The sequence below is a fragment of the Bradysia coprophila genome, unplaced genomic scaffold, assembly GCF_014529535.1.
Source record: "Bradysia coprophila strain Holo2 unplaced genomic scaffold, BU_Bcop_v1 contig_24, whole genome shotgun sequence".
NCBI lineage: Eukaryota > Metazoa > Arthropoda > Insecta > Diptera > Sciaridae > Bradysia > Bradysia coprophila.
The window spans coordinates 7,233,226-7,257,899 of record NW_023503501.1 but is presented as its reverse complement, the minus strand read 5'-3'; the positions used below and the strand labels follow the sequence as shown (position 1 = coordinate 7,257,899).

Below are 24,674 nucleotides of genomic sequence, written 5' to 3'. Positions count from 1 at the left end.
ATGGTCAATCATTCTTACCATCATTCTTATGGCATTGTAGGACATTTGTTGATGTTGATCCACTGGAAGCAGCCAATTTCTTGATTGTTTTGGAAATGAACTTTCGACACGCTCCACACGAATTTATGCCAAATTTTCTCGATTGATGCAAAGGCTTCGATAGTGTCGAGAATGTTCCACAAACACCACATAATGTTGACGGTGATGCTAATGCTTTTGATTGCGAAATGGTTAAACGACTGCGCTGTTTTTTAGTTGAATTGTAAGACTTACTTAACGGAGTATTCAACGACGATCCACCGGGATTAATACTATTGAGATTCAAAGAGAATGGTCCGTCCGGTGTCGTTGCCGATGTTGTTGACGTCAATGACGATGAAAATTGAAGTCTCGGCTCTCGAAGTATTAGTTTCGAAGCCGATATCAGGGACGTTGATGTGGTGAGTGGTCTAGCGGCGAATGGATTGAATGGGTTTGGTTCTGCCACTTTTTCTGACTCCACATCTGATCCATCATCTAGTTAAATAAGTAAATGTTAATTAATCGTTGAATGGACAGAGTTTTACTAGTTTTTCATAAGTCAAAGTTGAAAGGGTGAAATGACAAACGACAGAACATACTTTAAGTCAAGGAAAAGTTAATAAAACATCTACTTGACGATGGGGTCAAGTATCAAATATCTGTGCGGCAAGTAAACTTTCAATTTTTGCTACATTTAGGATAACTACTGATGGGAAATAAGAGCTCACTTCAAGGGTAAGAGTAGCCTTTCTTAAGACTCATCATGGTCGACCCGAAAAAGTAAAAATACCATGACCCGTCCACGATCTTTTCCAGCTCAACAAGTTGCAGGGAGAACCACAGCACCGTTTTTAAGAACCGGAATAAAAGTCAACCAGGACCAGTATCTACAGTAACATACTCGTAACACTCTCGTATCTCCCGTACTTTAGTGTTAGAGTTATGAATGTGTGTTATGAGGAGTGATAAATTCTAAGTCAATCGTGGACAATTTGCTTAAAACTCGGTCGCCTAATCACCGCTACCCGTCTTGGCTGACTCTCAGTTCTCAAAATCTGCTCACCATTTCTGCCGGAAACTTATTGCTGTGAAATTGAAAAGTAATGATGTCACTTGAACTATCATAAAAGCAAGAAGGTTTCATGACAAGCTCATTCAAATTTTTGTCAGACCAACTGTGTCATTTTTCTTAAAAACCTATCTTACACCGGCTGTCGATGACAATCAAAAAAAAACACTACAAACCTAATTCATGAGTACAGTACAATGTAATTAAATTAATGGATTCTGTAATGGGTACTTGACGGTGCACCGATAAACACACTTCAACAAACGAGATATGTCGCATTTCCCAAACATGTAACACCGAAAAAGGCCCATATCAATGGGAAAATGATTGTTATGCACAAAATATTACGTAGTAGCATAGACGTGTACACAATATACGAATGGTTTGTGTATATGTTGTGTACTATAATTGGTAGTGATAGTGAACTATTAGCTGTTAATAATGTGTGACAATGTTTGTACATTGGAACATTAAGACGTAAGACTGATATATAAACAAATAAACATGTGCAAAACATATGTGTTTGCATTGTGTGACAGACTAAATGTGTATAATTGAGTAATCGACATACCAAACAATTATGAATATTATCATGCGAGATTTACATATATTATACTGCTGTGCACGTCGGGTTAGCGAACCAATATTATTCAAGCAGTCTGAATTCGTTGAGCAACTAATGATTTCGAGTCTTTAACATCAATTTGACAAATGACCTTAAATGGTCATGCTCTGCAAAACGAATAAATGTTGCCCAACTGCTATCACATTTATTGAGAAGGAAAACAACGTTCGTTGAGCTTAACCGAAAATAGAAATTTCAGATCATAGTTTAGATGCAGACAGAGATGTTGTTTGCAGAATGCAAAGAAATGATTGATGATGATTCGAACACAGGCAGAGTAGTTTTGTGAGAATTTGACAGTTTGTCTACTGTGCGATTATTTGTTTATTCAGTAGCGGCAGATACCTTTTACAAGCGGAGGAGGATCATGAATGTCTGTGCACCGTTCATTTCCGTAGAAAAAGATAGTTCTCACAACAACGATTTCCTTGAGAGAATTAGAACCATCAATAGTTGTCAAGAACTATGATGTCTGAATAGTAAGATCCTCGAGTTCTTTGAGTTTGAGTATTCCAGAGAATCTACTCGAAAACCTTCGAGAGTAACAAATTCATCAGAGGTATCAATTCTCTCCAGAGTTACTAGTCTTGTAGCGATAGGAATTCTGTAGGAAGATCTACGGTATACGAATCCACTAAAGAAACTCCTCGACAATTATGACTCGAATGAAAGACTGTTATTACCTGACGATTGATTACAGTGAAATGGAAAATTGAACTCGCGATGAAAATTAAGTTGTCGCTACGTTCGTACACAACGTTTTATTCAATGATTGCATAGTACGGAAAATTGTCATTAGGGTGAAAATGTTATGTATTGTTTCTTCGCCGTTTGTCAATGAATGTTTGGTGTTTCTTGGACTATAGCGGCGTTAGGGTGAAAAGACTGCTAGGTAAATCACAATTACCAATGCAACTACTAACTGCTTGATGACGACTTAGCTGAATTACTAACGAATGACAAATCAATGAAACTTGAAAAGTATTTTCTGACCTATGCATCCCAATAAGCGTTTATCTTATCAATCTTATCTAAGAACGTAGCATAATCGATGTATTGTTAATTAACTTGTGTAACGAATAAGATATCGACATCTGCTATTGCAACACTAATGTTATGCAACACGTAAGATAAAATATGCAAACTTGGGTGTTGATTCGATGCAATCAAAACGGTTTTGCTTAGTAACCTTCAACCGTAATAAAATTGCGGTGTTGTTGTTAAATAATATGAATCATAATCGACATACCTGAGTTTGCATCGGAAGCAGTCTGTGAAGCTTCGGATTCCTCGTCTGCTTGTTCATCCAATTTACTGCTGTTTATTTGCGACGATAAAGTGTTGTTGATGAAATTGTCGGTCTTTTGTACTTTGTCGTCATCTTCACGAGAGGTGTTATCCTTTCGCGACGACTTTTTGCAACCCGATTTCTTAGAGTTTTTGTTGGACGCTTCAGTACCGTCTTCGAAGAATTTCTTATTAGGCTTAATTACTCGACAAGAATGAGCACTTCGTTTCGGCAACACAAATTTCTTTTCACTGGTCACTGTTGCCGGCACTTCAATACTACTACTACAACTACTGCTATTGGTCTTAAATCCAAAGTTCACAATTTTCTTATCAACTGATGGCACATCAGTCCGTTCCTTTAAACTATTTACATTCAATGACGACTTGAACGTCAACAAATTCACTTTGTCAATGTGATCGGCACTGTGATTTTGCGCTAACTTAGTCAATCCACTGTAATTTTTCGCCACATCAGTCAAACGGGATGGTGTCAGTATATCACCCTTGTCACGATTTTTGTTTATTTTTATTATCGGCACCACTGGAACTTTGTCGGGATTGTACACTTTTTTCACGATATTTACATCGTCACTGGTTTCTAATACATTTTTGAATGTAACGGTTTTGCGTTGCTTCACTGGTTTGTCAACCGGTTTACTAACTGGCGGTTCGGATGTGTCCGAGGTTTTGTTCCGACCCCGCGTCAGTATGCCACCGGATGGATCGGCTGTGATGTCCATTGTATCGTTTATTTTGTCAGGTGGGTCTGGCGGATTCGTTTTGTGTGGTATAGTTTCCTGAAACAAAAAATTGGAAATTTGAATTCGATGTCGAGAGACATTGTCTGAAGAAATCTACAAAAAATTGTCGTTGTTTGTACATCATTTGCATATCCAGAGACTATGGCTGTTAATAATAATTCAAGCATTGTAGAACGAGAGCCTGCCTGTAAATCAGTTCGTCATAAGGTAATGGTTGGAGGTTCGAAAACATTGATGACAAAATTCAATTTCGCTTTTTGTACTGTAGAACATTTTACTCAACAGCTTTACTTCGCTTTACTTTTACATTTTAATGCAAAACGTCGAAAGACGTACTTGATACCTCTCACAGATCCAAACAATGGCAAAATGATTCGCTATTTTACTTCGCGACTGTGCATCTCTAACTTAATTGGCAATGGGATCTTACTTGGCAATGGGACCTTACTTGACAATGGGACCTAACTTGGCAATGGGACCTTACTTGACAATGGTACAAAAATTTCTTCTTCGTTTGACCTCGGAGGGCATTGGTACTACTAACGTATATACCGAGGTTAGGCTCTTATAGCGTTAGAACAATAAAAGTTGCAGAACAAATACTTTTCGTGTTGAGTAGTGATAGTATGGGGGATTGATATGCACACAGTCTCTCGGTCTATTGAGTTTTGTCGATATTAAAAAAAGTGTTCAGTCTGATGGCAAACAAAGTTTCGAAAATAATTCCATTGAGGTGAGGCTCAGGTGATAATCAATGTTATCGCATTAAATTGTAGTGCGTAGTTAATCGTAAACAATATGAATTTTAGCTGCGATATGTGCACATCATTGCGAATTTTCGGCTGATAAGTGTTGAGATTTTAATTGAACGTTAAAATCTAATAAATATTTCTGCAAATCTCTGTGTACTTCGGATGCAAATTCTCACTTCAGTAAATGATACATTCGATTAAATATTTCGTTTAAGTGGCCATTGGTTGAGGCTCATAAATCTATTCAAATTTAAATGTTACAACTTCACATTCAGCCAAGTAGAATATCATTCAGATATTCATAAACAGAGACGCACACATTTCAGTTTCATTCATAGCAAACTTAAACGAATTATTAATAACTCATTATTTGATCAATGTTATCCCGTCAACGACTATTCGGTATATGTATACAAATACATATATTTCTTGCTTGTTGTAATGTTTGCCAAAAACAAATCATTAACTATACGATGTAGCATTCAAACATTAAATTCATACATCACAAAATCAACTGAAAATATTTTGAAAGAATAGAAGACGAATGAAAAAAAAAAAACGAAAAGAAATGTGGGTCGACTGAAAATACTCAATTGTGCGAAGATAACCTTTGTTTTGGTTTATTCTAAATAATTTAATTGGTATGCCGATGAAGATAATATTATTTTTATCTTTTTATGGCACGGCAATATTTATGTAAGTCGACTCGACGTACGCACACAGAAAGCACATTCTATATACACGTCAGGCCCAATTAATTATAATGCTTTGAATGTTGTGTGTCGTTTTATGTTACTTGAAATTAATTCAAATGTTGGATAAATTGTTGAATTATAGAAGTAAGAACAGATGAGCAAGTAATGTAAAATGTAAACTACTTTTGTTGTCTTTTGACAGTTTTGTTAATTTAATGATTGCATGCATGTATGGTTGGATAGGCAATTATGTAATTAAAAGCTGTATTAGATACACGGTGAATTGAGACTTATTTAGAAACTAGTGGAGTACCACCGGCTTTGCTCGGGCTTATTATGATGCAATGGCAAAATGTTCCAATATTTTTACGCGTAAGAAATACATTTTTTACAACGCCATAGTCATAGTCAGATACCTTTTATAAACGGAGGAGGATGAATGTCTGTGCATCGTTCGTTTCCATAGAAAAAGATAGTTCTCACAACTACGATATCCTTGAGAGAATTACCATCAATAGGTGTCAAGAACTATGATTTATGAAGAGTAAGATCCTCGAGTTCTTTGAGTTTGAGTATTCCAAAGAATCTGCTCGAGAACCTTCGAGAATAACAAATTCATCAGAGCTATCAATTCTCTCCAGAGTTACTAGTCTTGTAGCGGTACGAATTCTGTAGGAAGATCTACGGTATACGAATCCACTAAAGAAACTCCTCGACAATTATGACTCGAATGAAAGACAGTTATTACCAGGGTTCCTTAACGTTAAAACTTTATCATAAAAGTTTCACTTCGTACCGTTTCGAAATAGAACTTTTGCTTTTTCGGTACAGTTCATAACGAAATCGGTGTAACGAAAAATTATTTCGGTATGGTTTAACGTTATAAAGAGAAACGAAATTTTTTCCGGTATAGCGTAACGTTACAAAGAGAAACGAAATATTTTCCGGTGTGGCTTAACGTTACGAAGTAAAACGAATTTATTTGCGGTATGGCTTAACGTTACAAAGAGAAACGAAATCGTTTTTGGAAAGATTGTAACGTTACAGAAATAAAAAAGAATTAGTGTCAAAAAAGTTGCGGTTTCCGGAGCTGTAAACAATAAAAATACAAAAATTTCATGATAAATGCTCCGTTTTATAATTATATTACTTCAAAATTCAATAAAAAAAAACATTTACGATAGAAAATATTCGTATAAACCTCCCTTTAGACCAGGCTATTACTGTAATTTACTCTAATTTTCAAGATACTGTATTGGAACAGTTAATTGTCTTAACGTTATTTCATTTATCGAAAAATATTCCGTATCATGGTAACGTTACGGAATGTAACGGAAAGAATTTCGTTTTCTTTTAACGTTACGATATGTACCGGAAAAATTTACGTTTTCTTGTAACGTTACGAGATGTACCGGAAAAATTTTCGTTTTCTTGTAACGTTACGAGATGTACCGAAAAACATTTCGTTAGCAAAAACCGTTTTAGATTGTGTAACTGTAACAAATGTACCATTAAATTTTTCGTTATGATAATAACGTTACATTTGAATCGTTTTTGTAACGTTACGTCCACGTAACAAAAAATAACGTTAAAAATAACGTTATGCCGGAACCCTGGTTATTACCTGTTGTTACGCGATGAAAATTAAGTTGTCGCTACGTTCGTACACAACGTTTTATTCAATGATTGAATAGTAAGTTTCCAACTTTTTTTCACCTTGGTGAACCAATTACAATTTAAAAACACTGGCGAGAAAATAGTTGTTTTCTCACCTCAGCTGAATCTTTTAAAAAACTTCGTTTTTCGTTGTGAAAAATGTTGTGTTGTCATTGGAAAACGTAGAAAATTTCACTTTCCCGCTACGCTCTGGCCACAAATAGAACTTTTGAAATGAAATTGCCAACTTCCCTACGTTAACAAATAACTATTTCCCGTTTAAAGGATATACTCACAACATAAACAGGTAAAAAATCCTGTAAGCTTTACATAGACGAGTAGATAATATAGTAAAACTGTAAAACACCACAAAAAGAAAGACTGGACTTAAGGATGTTTAAGAAAATGTTTCTGGCATCGATTTGTCGAAAGGAACATTCAATATGGTAGCAATCAAAAGAATTAAATACAACCACTTTAAAGCCTGTTTAGGTTAGCTTAGCCAATAAAATGTTGCAGTTACCAATGCCGGACCCATTTAAAAAAAAAAAAATTTCTCAAAGATTCCTCCAAAATTCTTTACATTTCCCAAAAACAGATGCCTCTTTCTTACATTTCTCAAAAAAAATTTAAATTTCCCAAAGAAAATTTATGAAAATTTACTTAAAATTCTTAGAAAACCACTTGCGTCAGATGACGCATGAAAGTGTAATTTTAATCGTTCGTCCTAGTTTTTCCTTTACAAGTCAGAATGGCAAGTTTCGAGTCTCTAGGGCTTTTCATGTGGAAGTGGACTTCTGAAGAGCACCAAACAAACCTTTACTTTAGATGGAAGACTAAACTGTGAATAAAATAGGGAGGTCAATATGAATAACCATAGAAAATGGACAAATCCGAATCGAGACATTGCATTGTAGGGTAGCACTTTCAAATTGAAAATTTTCTAATGAAATTCGTGGTTATTTTATGAAGTAGAGTAATCCTAGTTTGTGAGTAGTTGGTAGTTGTTGGCAGTTTCTAGAGCATAAGCATTTGATTGTTTGTGCACCACCACATTCAATTTTTAGTTTCGGAGAACATTTATCGTCGTACACTTACACAAAACCAACAGGAAAATTAGATTATAGTCCGAACTTAATGAACATTTATCTCATTGAAATCTGAATTAAAAATTTACATTCATTCATGTCAACAAGTTCGCATCGTAAATTAAATTATTCAATTCAGACTGTTAATCCGATGAAAATGTATGCGCAACCCTTCTGCTACTGACCATGAACTGAATAAAAAAAAATTATCTAATTAATTAAATCGCGTCTTTCACACACATGTATTGTGTACGATTTCTTTACACTCATGGTAAATGTGACGAGAGAAAAAAAAACCGATTAACTCGAATGGCGTTTATACAAATCGTTTACAGAGAAAATTCGTTATTCATATGGAAATCTGTATACAATTTATATAAAATAAAAAAGCTGTTGCAACTCTAATGAGCATATGATACCCGTACATAAATATTGTAGTTGACAATCAATTACTGTGACGTAAATAGAGTCTATAAAAATAAAAGTAAAGCGAACTGTACCTAGTATCCATTCAACTGCAATGAATTTCAAACTAATTAGTTCTGATGTAATGCACAAAATGTTACATGGATGGTTCTGAACGATTCATTTATGGGTTCAGATATGTAACATGGATGTAATCCACCTGAATCACACAATATACGAAAATACATCCGTGGGTGGAGAAGTCCACTTTCTTCCCGCGAGCAAAATAATCATTAAAATTTCCAGCTTCATTCCATCGAAATATTAACCGAGAGGAAAAAAGTTGGCAATATTATTTTGAAGGTGTTGCTTATGGTCAGAGCCTCCCGAGAAAATGAAATTTTATACTTTTCCCTAATGGTCAACACTTTTCACAATACAGGCACCCAAAGTTTGAGCTGAGGTGAGAAAATAGTCGTTTTCTCACCTCCGCTGTAGCTTCGGAAGCCTTAGTTGTGAAAAACGTTGTGTTTAACTCGGGAAAAAAGTTGGAAATTGCATTTTCTCTATTGAATTCTTTCCACAAACAACACTCTAGCAATGCGATTTCCAACTTTTCTTCCCTCGTTGAACAAATAACTATAGTCGCCTTGGGCAATACCGAAATTTCTGCGAGTATTGCTCACGTGCTCTCACTAACATGCACTAACATTAATTAATACATAACTGCTTATTCGCCACTTTCATGTAATGCCAACGAATGTCCAGTGATAGTCAAGTTTCGAGAAATTTGTAAAGAATTTTAAGGAAATTTTGATAAATTTTCTTTGGGAAATTTACGAAATTTTATTAAGTCGATTTCTCAAAATAGGCCCTGCACTGTTAACTGCCATAATTTTACAACATTTTACAAGGTTCACTTCAATTTTCTAAGTTTCTCTACTAAATTTATAGATTCGTGGCTAGCCTCAACAGATTGTAACAGTCAGTGATTCTATTCAGCTCCTTGAATTGCTACTCTATTGCAGTTTTCGTTCGACAATTCATTTACTTAAATCCAGCCTTCCATTTTCCGTAAATTTTTCTCTACCTCGATTCTGTCCTCAATTTTTTCCAATCCTTTAAACGAATCACACTTTTACTATATCTACTCGTCCATGTAAATCTGACAGGATTTATGGGTGTCCCTTTAAAACCCAGTTTAACATAACGACCAAACCAATTAATTATTCTTATGCGGATTTTTCATTTTATTTGCAAAGCGGTTAGACCCCAACCAACAAAAAAAAGATCGAAAAAACAAAGAAAATAAAAGAAAAATTACAAAGAAAATGACAAAACCGCGATGCTCATTGATGTGAACATGTGGGTATGCGAGTAGTGTCGCTGATTCACGTTATTTATATACACACATTACTATGTAAAATATTTCGTTGGGCACATAAGCCGCATATATACCTATAATATAATGCCGAAGCAAATCAACATTGAAAATAACTTCGGTTCATAAACATGCTTCAACAATTTATTATTATTATTTTTAATTCTGATACACCAGTGTCTTGAACAATACAAGATCGTGGTTATATCAATGTGTTAAGTCAAAACCGATTATCATTTCATGAGAATGAATATTATACATTGAACACGGAATATATAATATTGTTGAGAGAAAGCAGTCCGATGTGTACGATATTGGTTAAAGTTTGAGAAAAGTATTTTTTTTTTCGTTTTGTTTATTTTAATGAGTCCAATTACAGAATTATCGACTATTGAAATAGAGATGGAAAAAAATGTATAATTTGTAAACATTTTTGCTTTTTATTTAGATAGTTTTTGAAGTGGGGCATCAAAACATGCTGAAATGTTTTTTTGTATTTATTCTCAGCTCAGAGAACAACATAAAAATTTCAGATTTTTTTTGTTAAGGAAATGGGTCACATATTTCACTACCCACATCAACTTTTCTATTTACATTTCACCTAATCAAATTTTCCTGCTTGAGAATTTGCAATTATTAATTTCCGTCCGTCGATAAACGTGTATAGCAGACATACCACAAAAAATATTCTATTTTCTTCCATCAATTGATGCTGTGTCGCTGTCGCCCCATATATTTAATCTAATCATAGAACAAAATTTATTGTAAACGAATGCGATACATTATCCAAACATTTCCGATACATTCTGACTCCTAAAAATATATTTATTCAAATTCAATCAGACTGAGAAAAAAAAATTATCAAACGGAGATAAATTGCTTATTGAAAAGGATATAGTACCTGTCACGAACAGAAGCAATTTTTTTTTTCATTTTTATTAAAATTACGATTAACATCTAATCATTCCAACACTCATGTGCATAGAGCATGGAAAAGTTCAGATTTATGAAAAAACAAAAAATCTGAAATTTTTTCTGTTCATTCTACAAAAAAACGAATTTATAAATAGTGCGTTCACCATTCGTACATTGAAGGTCGCGTATGTACAGCCCTTTTTTTCGTAATTTAACAGTCTCTCTCTCAGAAAATGTCTCGCTATTCTCATCGTGTAGATGTTATGAATTATTGGTTAAACACGGCAAATGGTTTAATTGAATATTTATGAGATCGACTGTTGAGTTGAGCGACTTTAAAGTGGCTATAGTAACTTTTAGTTATATGGTTACGAGTTACGAGTATCGATTGGAAGGCTGGGTAATTGAAGACCAAAAATATATAGTTTGGCAGCGCAGTGGCTTTGTTTCGATCTATTTTTAAAATGATATGGTATGCAATGTAGGGTGAATTGGTTAATATTTGCTAAAAAATCTTCTCGAGGAAATAGTTCAAAGGTTATTGTAATATGGTGGTGATACAGACTCAGTTCTCGTATGACAATCAGTGAATCGAATAGGTATATCAGTGGAAGTATGAAAGTGTGAAAGCAACATGCAGAATGGTTTGATTTGATTTGATTTGCCTCAATAGCAGCCCTTTACACCCAATAACAAGTACAATCTGAACCACCGACGTAACGCGAACTACAAACCACGTCTCAAAGTATGCACAGGAAAGTTTGATGCTAATTGATATCTCGCCTAAATGTAGACTAAAACACAATTTCATCGTATTTGGTAGTCAAGTCATGCAATGATTCCTTCAGTCTCTACACAGTTACAGCCACCAAACACACGGCAACTACCCAACTACCACTGAACTTTAGGACGCTAGGGACGTTACGATGCGATATAATCGTTAGAAAAACTCCATGTGGAATTGTCTGAAATGGGAAACGAACCCGGATCATTTTGATAAAAGGCTAATACGTAACCACTGAGCCATCCCATCTGGCGGTACACATACTACTGACTGATTGTTCCCAGTATTAAACGGAAAACTATTGTTCAAAGTTGAAACATTTTTCCGGAGTTAAATCTTCCAGAGCCGCGTGACCTCATAGTTTTGAATAAGAACAAAGAACTCAGCTATTGAAAACAATTTTTTTTTAAATTTCAATTACGTAACTATTCGTAAAAGTTTGTTTTATGACAAATTATGAATTTCGAGAGAAGTTTTTTTTTATAAATAAATTGGCCAGCAGTTGTGGCAACATATACCCATAGACAATTGAATTGGAAACACACTGGCACCTTTTATATTTTAAAATTAATTTGTTTGAACAAAACTTGTTTTTTCCTTCATTGAAATTATTATTGGATTGGATTGGAAGAGATATTGGTTAATTTAATGTTTATATTCGCTTGTAGATTAGGTACATACAAGGAGAGATTGCATTTACGGTGTTAGAGGTGTAAATGTATTAATGCTTTTTTATTAGATGTGTATGAGAGCAAATTATTATTGAATAGAGTTAAATCTGGTGATCGGTATGTATAATATTTGCTATACAGCACGGCTATTGACCTGAAAGCTAGTTAACATTTTATTGTTACTGCTGTTGAAATGAGTATTTAAAAAGCAGTCTGAAGCGAAGCGCTTGATCATAATATATCTAATGCACCGAGTAATATGATTGCTGTTTACTGGGTCATTGAATGTGTAGCGAAACATTATTTTCACAAAAAACCGATGCATATCGACAGAAGACTCAGGTAAAATGCGTCATTTCTTTGGTTGTATTAATGTTGATTAAATGCTCGAAAGAACGATATAAAATGTCAAGACATTCTCAAAGGAGATCGGACACAAAAAAAAAACGTTAAGTATGCATCAAACGTATACGCCTGATCAGTAAATCAATGTACGCATTCGTTACAATGCAATATGTTGTGTACGCGTATTGTCATAAAACAACTGCACCGTGTCCGAGATGCTTTGGATTGTTTGAAAGTGAAATTGAACGATAAATTCCAATACATTACAAAAACTGATTGGTTCGAAGCGAGTTTTACAGCAGTTTGGTTTATGTTGGTCCATGTTCGGTTCACATAATATCAATTCGTCGTTTACGACAATCGAAATTGGCGGCGAAAAAACATTGGACAAGAGGATCGATGTAGTATTACTGTTGGAAGAAGAATAGCTTGAAAGAGAGGATTGAATGGTGTGGAGATATATTGGAATATACACGCAGGTGTTAGGGGATTCAATGAGTGTGGAATTCTACCACTATTCTGTGGCCCACAATATTGATCATGAATGTTCATGTAATGGAGTCAGCGAAGATTTACAAGTTACTAAAAATTCAAACATTTTTTATGTAAAGCTGACAATACTTTCGTAGAAATATTGTACCCACAGTCGCGATGCGCCCGCAATAAAGTCACACCACATAATAAATCAAATTGTCTATCAGGAAAAAGGAAAAATCTATGTTAGTCAATCTCGACACCTTTAGAACCATCGGCATCTTCAACAGTTTTGTAGAGTTTTGAATGTTCAGCATTCTACTAGAACATCTTTTTCAAAACTACTCTCAACTTTCTGCAATATCACCATCGGTAGTCACAAAGTCGATCGGAGGGACCACATGCCTGGACAGAGTTTTCGATGATCTAAATTTTCCGCTCACAGGATATCGCGGACAAGTCTTAAAATTCGATACAGCCTAGCTGCTAGGCCAGCCCACAGTATGTTTGATTTTTTGAATTAGAAGGTGCTTTAACAGTGTGAGATTTTACCTACTACTAAATCGATTTCATGACATTGGTGGATGAATGTGTTGCAGTAGATAAGTTAGTCGAAGCACCACTTACGTACAGATTTAAATTTTAACAAAAAAACAATTATTTGACTCGACCGTCAGCCTAATGACAAAAAAAAAACAATTCGCAAGTTCCATGACCTATGAATTCTAAATTCAAATGATTGTTTTATTGTTACCAATTCATCATTAAAACTGTTGCCGAAACAAAAAACAACAACAGAATGGTGAGGTGATATCCATCTTATATACAATTTACACGAGTCTCGGTCAAAGACACGCTTCACGTATTCTTAATACCTCTCTTCAAGCCGTCTAATAAAATTGAAAATCTCGATTTAATATCAGAATAAACGAACCACAAATCGCACAATTTAATACGAGTTAGATTTTCATGTTTGAAATGAAATTGTGTAGATGATGGTAATGTATATGGTATGGTATGTTATAGGTATTTATATAATTTATAGAGCCAATGTAAAGCATCATAAACTATCTCCTAAAACCGATTTTATACAAAACAAAAGCCACACAATATTCTCATCTATTAAGTGAGTGTGTGTGGTGTGTGTGTGTTCTTTTTTGTCTACTGGTTATTTTCGCTTTGGTGAGCGTTACCCAGCGCAAAAATTCACATGAAAATAAATAATATTTTTATATTCTTTCGATTTTAATAAGCTCGCACAATGGTATTTTATTCGGATTTAATTTTTCAGATTTTTTTGCCTTCCATTTTTTTCCTCTTCTTCTTCTTCATAAGTTTACGCTGACCTTGAGTGCTCTTGGTGGACGATGATGGAAATGTGTGATGGGCAATTAACTTGTTTTGCTTGTTCTTTATTTTTTTTTGTCTTGTGTTTTTATCCATTTAATATAAAACACATTTTGATTCGTTAGTATATTTTATACTCGTCATAAATGAGCGAAAAATTTTATTTTATGTAAATTGTGTTAAAAAAAAAGCAGTGAACAGGACGGGACAGAAAACATATAATTTTATTAAGTTATTTTATATCAACACCAGAGCAAAACTATAATATAGTCTCTATAAAGCAGATCGATTTGTGTATATAATATATCGTACAGCCTGGTCTTACACCGACATATATCATATCATTTTAATACCAGGAATGTTTTCGGATTTATGTGCATTTTAAAATGCAGATTATATAAAATAAGATCGGAATTTGACTTCCATATTTATTGGTGGTCTGTTCTGTAATGGCTCAAGCGTTAAAACAGCGCATATTAACCTTTCTCTTTGCAAGAATTATCCGTTTATACGGTCTTTCCATGCGCTGTGCTAAGTTGTGTTGTGGTACACACGAGTTTACGTTGTCGATTCATATTAGATGGATAATTGGCCGTGTGTGTTAATGTATTGAACACTCGGCGCATTGTTTGTGCAATTATCCCATGTGTACAGTATTATATACTCGTCTTGAAAATACGAACAGGAGAAAAAGTTTATTTATTTGTCATAAAGCGAAGCATAAAGAAATGACTTTAGTCAATGTCGTCGATTTGTAATTAATGGGCTTTTTGTATGCATTTCCTTTGCAGTTTTTTTTTTGGCTCGTTTTTAATTGAAAGAGACGATCGTGAACTAAATTTCGTATTACAATGAGTCAGGCGGAGGCGGTAATTGAGTTTTTTTTCGTGGATTTTTTTTTGTCGATATTGTAGTTGGGAAAGCTGATGTTAGGACTGGCCTGGCTTTAGAAATATTCCCAATACTTACTCGCAGAACACCCTACGGAAATATTTCATTGTCGAATGAGAGCTGCGATAATTTTCGATTGACAAACGTACTAGTTTGTGTTCTGTTATTGCGACTGGTGGGATTATCGCTCTGGGCATCGACGAGGATTACGATAAAAATATTAACACGAGAATCTGGAATCTCAAACAATTATTCGATATTCTTTAACCTGTCACAGACGGCAAGCATATTAACAGTTTTACTATCTTATGTATTACTTCATTTGATCGAATATTTTCAAAGATTGATTTCGGAAATCTTTTACTTCGTTTGTTTTGAACACGCTTTTTGCTTTATAAGACCTCATTAGTTGAAGCTTGTCGTTTATTATTGCTGTCGTGTCGATAGCAGATGACAGCCCAGACGGGTTAACAGGTTAAAAAGGTCTATTTCCGACAGTCGGTATTCGGTTCGGCAACTAGGATAAGGAAACCGTTCGTATAGGTTTGTTCCAAGGCCATATGAATTGTCAAATTTCATCCATATAACCATAACCTCAATAATACCTCTGTGTAAATCGCGTAGGCGACGTTGGTCGATTTGTATGAAATATCACGTAAGCGACGTTGCTATGGATGAAATTGTCGTTGTTCGGGTTGTCAAAGTTCGTGTTTACAGTTACTTGGAACAAACCTATTGATTGTAATTAATTGGAAAAGTGGTTTTTGTGTGATTTTTTAGTTTATTTTGCTTAGCTTTCGACAACTAGGTTGTTGCCATCTTCAGGGCTTACTAAAACGTTCAGTGCACGCGTATGCAAATTATGTATCCGAGTCGAAATTTCAAGGTATCCAAAAAAAAAGTGACTCCCCGCACATACATTTCCCGCTGGTTTTCCGGTATCCGAATATTTGTCACAAAAATTTCCAGGTTTCTTCGGTTTTCTTAAAATAGAAGAAAGTTAGTGAAAATCAAGAAAATTCGGGAAATATTTCTCCCTTTTTCTTGAAAGTTTTCATTTTCCAAAATTTTTCTGATTTTCACAAAAAAAAACTTTCTCAGAGACAGACCCTGGTTCAGTGATTTCGGAAGCACGAATCATTGGGTTAGATTCTCACTGTTCAGAGCTTTACCTCGATTCGATTCGTAACCTTATTTGGCTGAAGATATTAACCAAACGCTGAAAACACACCCCGAAGCCATATAACCTCAATATAGTACTAACAATGAGATCCCTCCATTGACTCTTATAAATCACTTAAATGAAATTGTTCAGTACAATGTAGGTCAATGAGCATAAAATGTTTGTGAGGTGTTGATACATATATTCATTAATGTGTGCCTCCAGCTCTGTAGCTCTGAATTTTCAGATAAAATATGATTTGAAAATCACTATCGAATCAACCATAGCCAGTAATGAAAATTTATTTGCACCACCACGAACAATCCATTAATTATACCGATTCCGGGGAGTATTAGCTCCAATTGAAGCCCATAAATTCAGGTACATATTGATTTTAATTGTGAAATTGTAAAACGCCGTCCGTCAATACATTCCGAGTATCATAATCAATCATTCAAAAACCACAGTGGCATTAATTAAATAATAATGTTCAGAGCTGGCTATACAGAACGCATACATATCGCATATTATCATATGTAACGAGTTATAGTAATAATAGCTCAATGACCGTATTGCACAGAGCATAAATTTAGAATTCAAGTTTTTTATAGTTTTAAATCAACACGAAAAAAAATAGTTGAATGCAGAAATTAAATGCGGAATTAATAAAAATGATTGCCATATACTAATTGAGTCCACTGCACAATAACAAGCGAGTGAATAAAGCGAACCATTTTAAAATGAAAAAAAAAAAAAACTTTTCGACTCACCGACTCATGTCATAACATATTTGATAGGTAGACGAGAGATCGAAACAACGTCATAAACAATTTGCTAAACAAACGAGTGCACTGACTATAATTACACAAACCAGTCTGATGTTGTGTTCAACTTTTAACCCCTTATGTTTGATATAAAATGTAACAAATTCACACTCCCCCATTTTTCTTTTTAATGTTTACGTGCTACCTATATACGTAAGAATATTATTTTTGTTCCTACCCTGCAAGTATTATATTAATAAGCTCTTTTGTTTGTACACGGTGCTCTTTACTTAGCAACTTCATTGATTATTTATAAAATAAAAATTCACTTCTCGATATACCATTTTTTTTCTGTTCATACAAAGCATACACTTCTTTTTTCACCCACCCCGAGAGTGTGTTTCGAGTTGCAAACTTTTTGTTGAACTAACAAACATGGGTTTTGTTAAAAATTCTGAAAACGTTTTTTTTTTCTGCGAATGGTAATGATGTTAATGACGTTCTGTAGACTTGATTTGTGTCTGGTTTTTATATTTTACTATAAAAATCCTCAAACAAATCAGCGAAAAGATGCAAAAACACGTGATCGCATCTCGGCGGCATCTCGTCGATAAAATTGAAATTTTGTTGTCAAATGGTTATTGAACAAAAGTGAGGAAAAAGTCAGGGTTAACATTCGTTATGAATTGTCACATGGTTCCCTATCGCTGGAATATATTTATTACTGATGTTAACCACGGGTGTACACTTTACCATAAAAATTGTCGTAAAATACCATCGATTTTAGGCAATTGCCGAAGACAATTACTATAACAGAAAATCGTTGTTGCCGAAAACTATAAACATTAACGAACTATATGAAAAAGGGCATCTATTTCTTTAATTAAATTAATAAAAATTTGATATTATTTAAAAAAAAAAACCTTGGAACGAGCCGAACAATTCGTATGATCTGGAATTTCCAATTGTATCACAGAAATCGGTTAAATTTGCATTTAAAATGTTTGTCGATTTATTTGACTGGATCTGCGTTGGGTAATCAAAATTCCAGATCATAAGAATTGTTCGGCTCGTTCCAAGTTTTTTTTTACAATAAGAATCAGATTTTAATTAAATTAATTGGAGAACTAGACGCAAATGCGACTTTAATTCGCCACCCACCGGTTCAAAAAATATTTCGGTACATGTTGTGGTATTGTCGGTAATGAGCTCATTCAGAAAATTAAAAAACGATTCGATGTTTTTGAACGACATTCAACAGGGCTGGTACAAAAATCAAAAATGTTCTAAGGCAGCGACAACAAAAATTGTTCTAAGTTACACCCCTGTGATGTTTAACGCTTTGATCAATTTAACACGTTCCTCGTTGCATTCACGCAGTATAATAGTTTTCAGAGCTACAATGTTACGTGATAAGACCGCACGTGGTAAGAAACATTTTCGCTGTGATGCAGTATATGCTACAATGCCACAACGCTCTATATATAATTATCGATTTTTCATTCAAAACAAAACCCATCGGCCCACAACAATTGTATCGATTTCAGTTCGCACAATAACCTGTCTGAGTGTATGATTTATTCATTTCAGTTTTCTAAGGATATTATTGAAACCTGTTACAAAACATTTCATTAGAGGCATAATTTTGACTAAATACAATTGCCGTGAATACAGCGAAAGGAAAACTAGCCAGAGGAAATGTTTTGCGTATGACTCGTATCATTTTTGTGTCATTGACATAATGGAGTGCAGATATTCATTCATTATTGCATTCGCGGTGTGATTCCCCGAAAAATTACTTATCTAGAGCGCTAATTCATACATTAATCGTTCGCTGTCAAAACAGTCATATGTTGTTGTCTCGTTTTCGCTCATGCAATAAAGCATTGTATTTCATATGGAGTAGGATTCTCGCTGTCGCTCGAGGATCCTACTCCATATGAAATAAAGTACTATTACATGGGTTCAAACTAATGATCATCTAAAATCGTTGACTTATGTACCGAGGACAGCTAAAATTCTCGAATTAATGAAAAAGTCAACTTTGCTTAAATGTCCATTTCTGCGTTCATCAATTCCACCAGTCAATTATTCGTCAGACTGATGTCTAAAGTTTTAATTGAACCGTAAAAGCGAATTGCTGTTTTGTCCGATGAGAATGTCAAATTTCTTGTCGTGCAGCATAATTACGCGAGAGCCCAAATTGAAATTGCGTTTCAGCTTTCAAAAACTGCTAAATATTGCTCATCCCGAATGATATTAAACAGCGAAAATGAAAAAAAAAAAATCGACAAAATAATACACGAAAGAGTACATACGAAAAAAAAAATCGCGCATACTTCCAGTCAACACAAAATGAATGTGTGTAATATACGCGAGAGAATATTATTCATAAAGGAACATAAAATTGAAAAAAAATATATCAGAAATCCCGCACAAAAAAAAACTACTAACGAACATATACAATATGCACAAATACAATGTTATATAGGCAATTAATTCGCAATTTAATGAAAAAGTATTACATCATTTAGCGATATATATTTTAAACAGAGTCCGTATGGTGTTTGGTAGATTGTATCCCCCAATGAAAAACGCTTTGAAATTTAGACAGATGAATTTCCCCAAATAAACAAACTAAAATTTTGTTTGATATAAAAGAAAATAATTTTTTTTTCTGGATTAATTCAACGATATATCGTTGCTAATTGCCACTGATCCACCGAAAAACCGTTGAATTACTCGCCAAATCATTAAAAGAACGTTCCGAAAAAGTGTAAAATGCTCCACAATTTCGTACAATTGAAATTTTTTCTCAATATTTATTATTACCTGAGTGCCATGACCATCGAATGTTTTTGTTGTTTCACTTTCGGAGCTCGAAACTTGATCGCCATCATCTTCAGCCGAATTATCACCAAACGGATTATTCGCAACACTATTTAATACACTAACACGCTTCTTATTCACTATTTTCGATGGTTTTCCCGGAAATTTTGACTTTCCCATATTTTATTATTTGATATTTTTTTCACAGAAAACAGAAACACAGCCCGACAACACGAAATTTAACTCACAGTGTGGGGTATGACACTTTGAACGAAACGCAATAAAACGAATTTTTTGTTTTGTCAAGTTGAATTTTTATGCAGACACTGGTTGTACCACTTAAATTACCATTTTATGCGGCGGGAGCGAAAATGCGGGCATTTTAAAATTGTTATCGGATTTTCGTGCATGAAAAGTTGTATACGTACCTGTTTGGTACGAGTTATTTCAGGTTTAAATTGAGGCTACAATTAGCGTAGTCACCTAAAATCAATCGCCGAAAACAGATACGTAAATAACTTTGACCGAGTACCGGATAATAGTCGCTGAACGGATCAACTAAAATAATTTATGATTAAATTAAAAGAAGAAACTTTTAAACGAGTACGATAATTGTATACTGATCCTCAGACGATTAGTAGCTTTCTCAACTTTGTTGGTTTTTATCGTTAATAATACTTTGTGATAATATGAAGTAAAGCACCTGTTTTCTATTAAAAATGCCAAATTTATCAGAGGACATTTGTTTTTTTTTTTTTTATTAGTCCAACGACTCATAAATGTCCGAGGATGGATCCACTTTTTACATTTAAAATGTTTTTCGATTTGACAAGTTTTTTGTAGGAAACGAGTCTCATTACTTCACCGGTATGGTAATATCCTATTATTAATTGTTTGTAACCTTGTATTTTGACTTGTGTATCCATCGCCTTTCGCTAGACACCACAATGGACAAAATAAAAAGTTCCAAACGAGAACGTAATTTACTATTTTTACAAAAAGATTCAGATTCCCATAAAAACTAGACCATATTCCAAGTCAATTATGACACGGAAATGTTCCATCCCGCTGCCGATTCAAAACATTTGGTAATGATATAAAAGTTATGACCGGTATTACACAGTTTTTATGTGGAAATTCAACCTAACAAAAACAAACAAAAAATAGCCTAGTCGTTACCAATTGTGTTCGAATGTCACACACCTGCTCACACAGCGCTCACAGTGTGAATTCGACGAAGAACGAATATGGCGCGTAGTGAATGAAGTTTGTTGCGAAACAAACACTTTGATAATTGTTTTTTCTTACAAATTTTTTTTTAATAGTCATTATTGGCAGGGTCGAAAAAAAAAATTTTGTTTTGTTTTGTGGAAGAACGAAGACTTAACGCAAACTACGGCAAGGTGTTAACTTACTGTCAGACAATTTGATGTCTGATCGAAATATTGTAGTGACAAACATTTATTCCACGCGTAGATAGTTCAATTGGCTGCATAGAGCTTTACTCTCTTAGAAATCTGCGTAACTTCTGTTACATATTATGTAATAAGACCTTGAGTTTGTCTATTCATTTTTGGTAACGTCGGTAACCTTTCTACACACAATTCAAAACTCAAAGGTATACGAGTATCAATCTATTCGTCAAAACAAGCAAAGTAAGAACACAATATTCCTCAATCTATTTTCATTCCATTTCATGTTTGAATACTTCATACTCTTACTTCCAACTTATAGATGGCGCGTAAAATTGTTTTGCACTTATTAAAGACACAAAATGAATGGGTTTGATGACCAACGTTATCAAATTTAAAGCGGCATATTCAAATTCAAATAAAAAAAATTAAATTCAAAATTATCGCTTCATTTATTCCGGGCCATAATAGTTATTTTTGGGCATTTGTTCTCGGTTGGCACACATCATGATGTGTTACACGTGTTGTAATGAGATTTTTCAGCACACGACCCAATTTTCCAATTTTTGGATCTCGTGCTGAAAAAATCAACATTACAATACATATAACATAGTATGTTGTTGCATAATAGTATGTTGAACATACTATTATGCAACAAGTTGCGAAATGAGGTTGTTTTGGTCACAAGATTTGTTGTCATGTACAATGCCAAAATTAACAAACGATGTGTGAGATTTTGAACCAATGATTAAATGGTGATCCGAATTGCGCTGAAAAATCGACGACATGTGTATTGACTTCTTGAAGAAAGTTCAACTTCTTGAAGAAATGACGAATGGTCGACGGTTTTTCAGAAACTGAACGTTTCTTCAGGAAGTCGTGGAATATTCAGCGCAATTCATTTGATTAATAACAACAGAAGAAAAGAAAAATGAGAAACAGCCGACGAAGTCCCAAACAATAAATTTGTGTCTGATATATGTTCGTACCAACAGATGTTATGCCTGTTCTTGTATCTGAGCTTAATTGGTACACACACTGCTTTTAAACCAAAGGCTTATGTAGAATCAGCAACAGCTGAACTTAACCAGCTGATCAAAAAACACATTCTACTTGTACAATCCAAACACTTTCTAAACAACGAGTTTACTACAGTCATACGTAGATGACCTTAACGTGTGTATGAACTGTATGTAGCTTGCCTTTGAATTGTTTTCGATACAAAGGTATTGTCTTTGTCGACCACCTGGAGTGGAGATGTTCAGCTGTTGCTGATTCTGCATAAGTTAGCCTTTGATTTAATAATTGTATAATCTGCACAAAGACGAAAGACGACAAACAAAACAACATTTTATTTCCACAAATAGGCCCTATATTTCCCAGACAATCTTTATCACAAAAATTATTCGTCGTTATGATTCATTTGTCCAGAACCGCAAATCATGCCGGTACAACATAATATTTGTGGTGATAAGAGACATAAAAGGTCTTCAATAGAAACGTGATCTATTAGTTCAGTGCGAACAATAGCATTGTAAGGTTCGTAGTGCTTATCTAACAGTGTCAATTTCGAAATGAAAATAAAACTATCGGACGACTTATCAGTCAACTATTTGAAGGTAGGCAATGGGCCACATACTATTGTTTTGCTACCCGGTACTTTTGGTGAGTGTTAAAACTAGAAATGATGAAATGAGACCTTTTTAACGAAAAGAATTTGTTCTTAAGGTACCATTGAAAAGGACTTTGATGAACAGCTGGAAAGTTTAGATAAAGAAAAATTTACGCTGGTCTCATGGGATCCTCCAGGTTTGTGTTGTCAATAATATATTATGGGCATTGTGGCCAACGATTATATACGATTACACAGGATACGGACAGAGTCGACCTCCATACCGCGATTTCCACGATAAGAATGCTCTTCGTAAGGATGCACATCTCGTTGCCAGACTGATGGAGGTATAAGCAAATTGTTTTGTGTAAATTTTATAACGAATGTTTGGTGGGCCTACAGCCCTACAGTTGCTAAACAACCAATTCTTTACTAATCATAAACCTCCGAAACAAATGTCCTTCGAGATGCAAAAGGCCGTACATAGTAGTTATTTGCATAAAAATCTGATTTCGTCTTTATCTTAGCTTCTAGAAATCGACACCTATTCAATTCTCGGCTTCTGTGCTGGAGGTGCAACTGCTCTTATATTAGCAGCAGCCTATCCGAAACGAGTTTTAAATGTTACAGTTTGGGGAACAAAGTCCTATGTGAGCGATGCTGACAAGGAAAATTTGAAAAAATTCATGAGCGGCGAAACATTAGGTGCATCAGCCAATGATGCGAATCTGCAAATCTATGGCGCAGAGGAATTATATCGCATGTATGCTAATTCAGCTGATGCAATAATGAAGACGGACAATATTTGTAGAGAAGACTTACCGAAAGTGAAGTGTCCGGTGTTGATTTTGCATGGCGAAGCGGACAATTGGATTCGAAAGGAGCATCCATTGTATTTGGCAGAGAATCTCCAGAATGCTAGAATTCACTTTTTCCCGGACGGAAAGCATTTCATTCATCGTAATTATGCGAAAGAGTTCAACCAAATTGTTGAAACGTTTGTGCTTCAGTAGAAGTGTTGGAAATTCGACACGAAAATTTTGGTGGATTGTGAACAGATGTAACTTAAAAGCGAGTGAATGCCATGAATAAATTGAATTTGAAACGTTTATCGTTTTATTTCTCGATTATCAATTTTCAAAATTTTAATTTGACGATTGGGAATACCGCCCTCACCTACGGGTCAGCCTGTACCGTCCTCTCTTGTCAAAATCTGGAACTTCTGACGTGATGCATACTATTATGAGCCAATTAAGTGGACAAAGATGGCACAATTTTGTAATAACATAAATGAGCTTCATTTTATAGGGAAGAAGATAAAAAAATTAGTTTCCTTGCCAACAATAAATTATATCGGTGGTCACGACAAAAAAAAAGAAATACAAATTCGTATAACAGGTCTAACAGCAACTGCATCACGACGAAAGAACTATTATTAAATTTGTCATTATAATTATTATATGCGTTGTCATGCCATAACACTTAAAGCTTATCATTTCCGTGATAGTGTTTTGAATAGCCACTCGAATCGCACATGGAATGTGAATGAAATGAAAAGTTGAATTGCACAAAAGCATGTGTACACAGAAGTCCAATTATTATCACGATCTGAGATGTTAAATATGAAGTCTATGTTACGCATAAATGCATGTCTTCTGCTTCTGTGTTTTAACTAGGGCTCGAAACAGATCGTTCTGACCTGATCTGAATCTGAAACAAGGCATC

The 24,674-nt window shown here is 34.6% G+C and overlaps 2 protein-coding genes across 3 annotated transcripts in view; one reads left to right on the top strand and one right to left on the bottom strand.

Annotated features, from left to right (window-relative positions):
* Positions 1-20,192, bottom strand: part of LOC119077655 (histone-lysine N-methyltransferase trithorax) — a 31,889-nt gene extending 11,697 nt beyond the window's left edge. For both annotated transcript variants that reach the window (XM_037184872.1, XM_037184873.1), the window contains exons 1-4: positions 19,929-20,192; positions 2,965-3,802; positions 274-516; positions 19-213 (exon numbers count right to left, since the gene is read on the bottom strand). In XM_037184872.1, coding sequence (XP_037040767.1) covers positions 19-213; positions 274-516; positions 2,965-3,802; positions 19,929-20,105 — 1,453 coding nt within the window. In that variant the 5' untranslated portion in view covers positions 20,106-20,192. The remainder of the gene's footprint in view (positions 1-18; positions 214-273; positions 517-2,964; positions 3,803-19,928) is intronic.
* Positions 20,193-22,781: 2,589 nt separating this feature from the next.
* LOC119077708 (valacyclovir hydrolase-like) lies at positions 22,782-24,073 on the top strand. The gene is made up of 4 exons (XM_037184984.1): positions 22,782-23,002; positions 23,066-23,146; positions 23,208-23,296; positions 23,477-24,073. Exons 1-4 carry the CDS (start codon positions 22,912-22,914, stop codon positions 23,960-23,962), a joined length of 747 nt encoding a protein of 248 aa, XP_037040879.1. The 5' UTR covers positions 22,782-22,911; the 3' UTR covers positions 23,963-24,073.
* Positions 24,074-24,674: the final 601 nt, after the last annotated feature.

Excerpts from the sequence above, each read along its gene's own strand:
- LOC119077708 (XM_037184984.1), top strand. The coding sequence starts at position 22,912 with ATGAAAATAAAACTATCGGACGACTTATCAGTCAACTATTTGAAGGTA. Across the intron at positions 23,147-23,207 it reads GGTCTCATGGGATCCTCCAG|GATACGGACAGAGTCGACCT; the intron begins GTTTGTGTTGTC and ends ACGATTACACAG. Across the intron at positions 23,297-23,476 it reads TCGTTGCCAGACTGATGGAG|CTTCTAGAAATCGACACCTA; the intron begins GTATAAGCAAAT and ends TCTTTATCTTAG.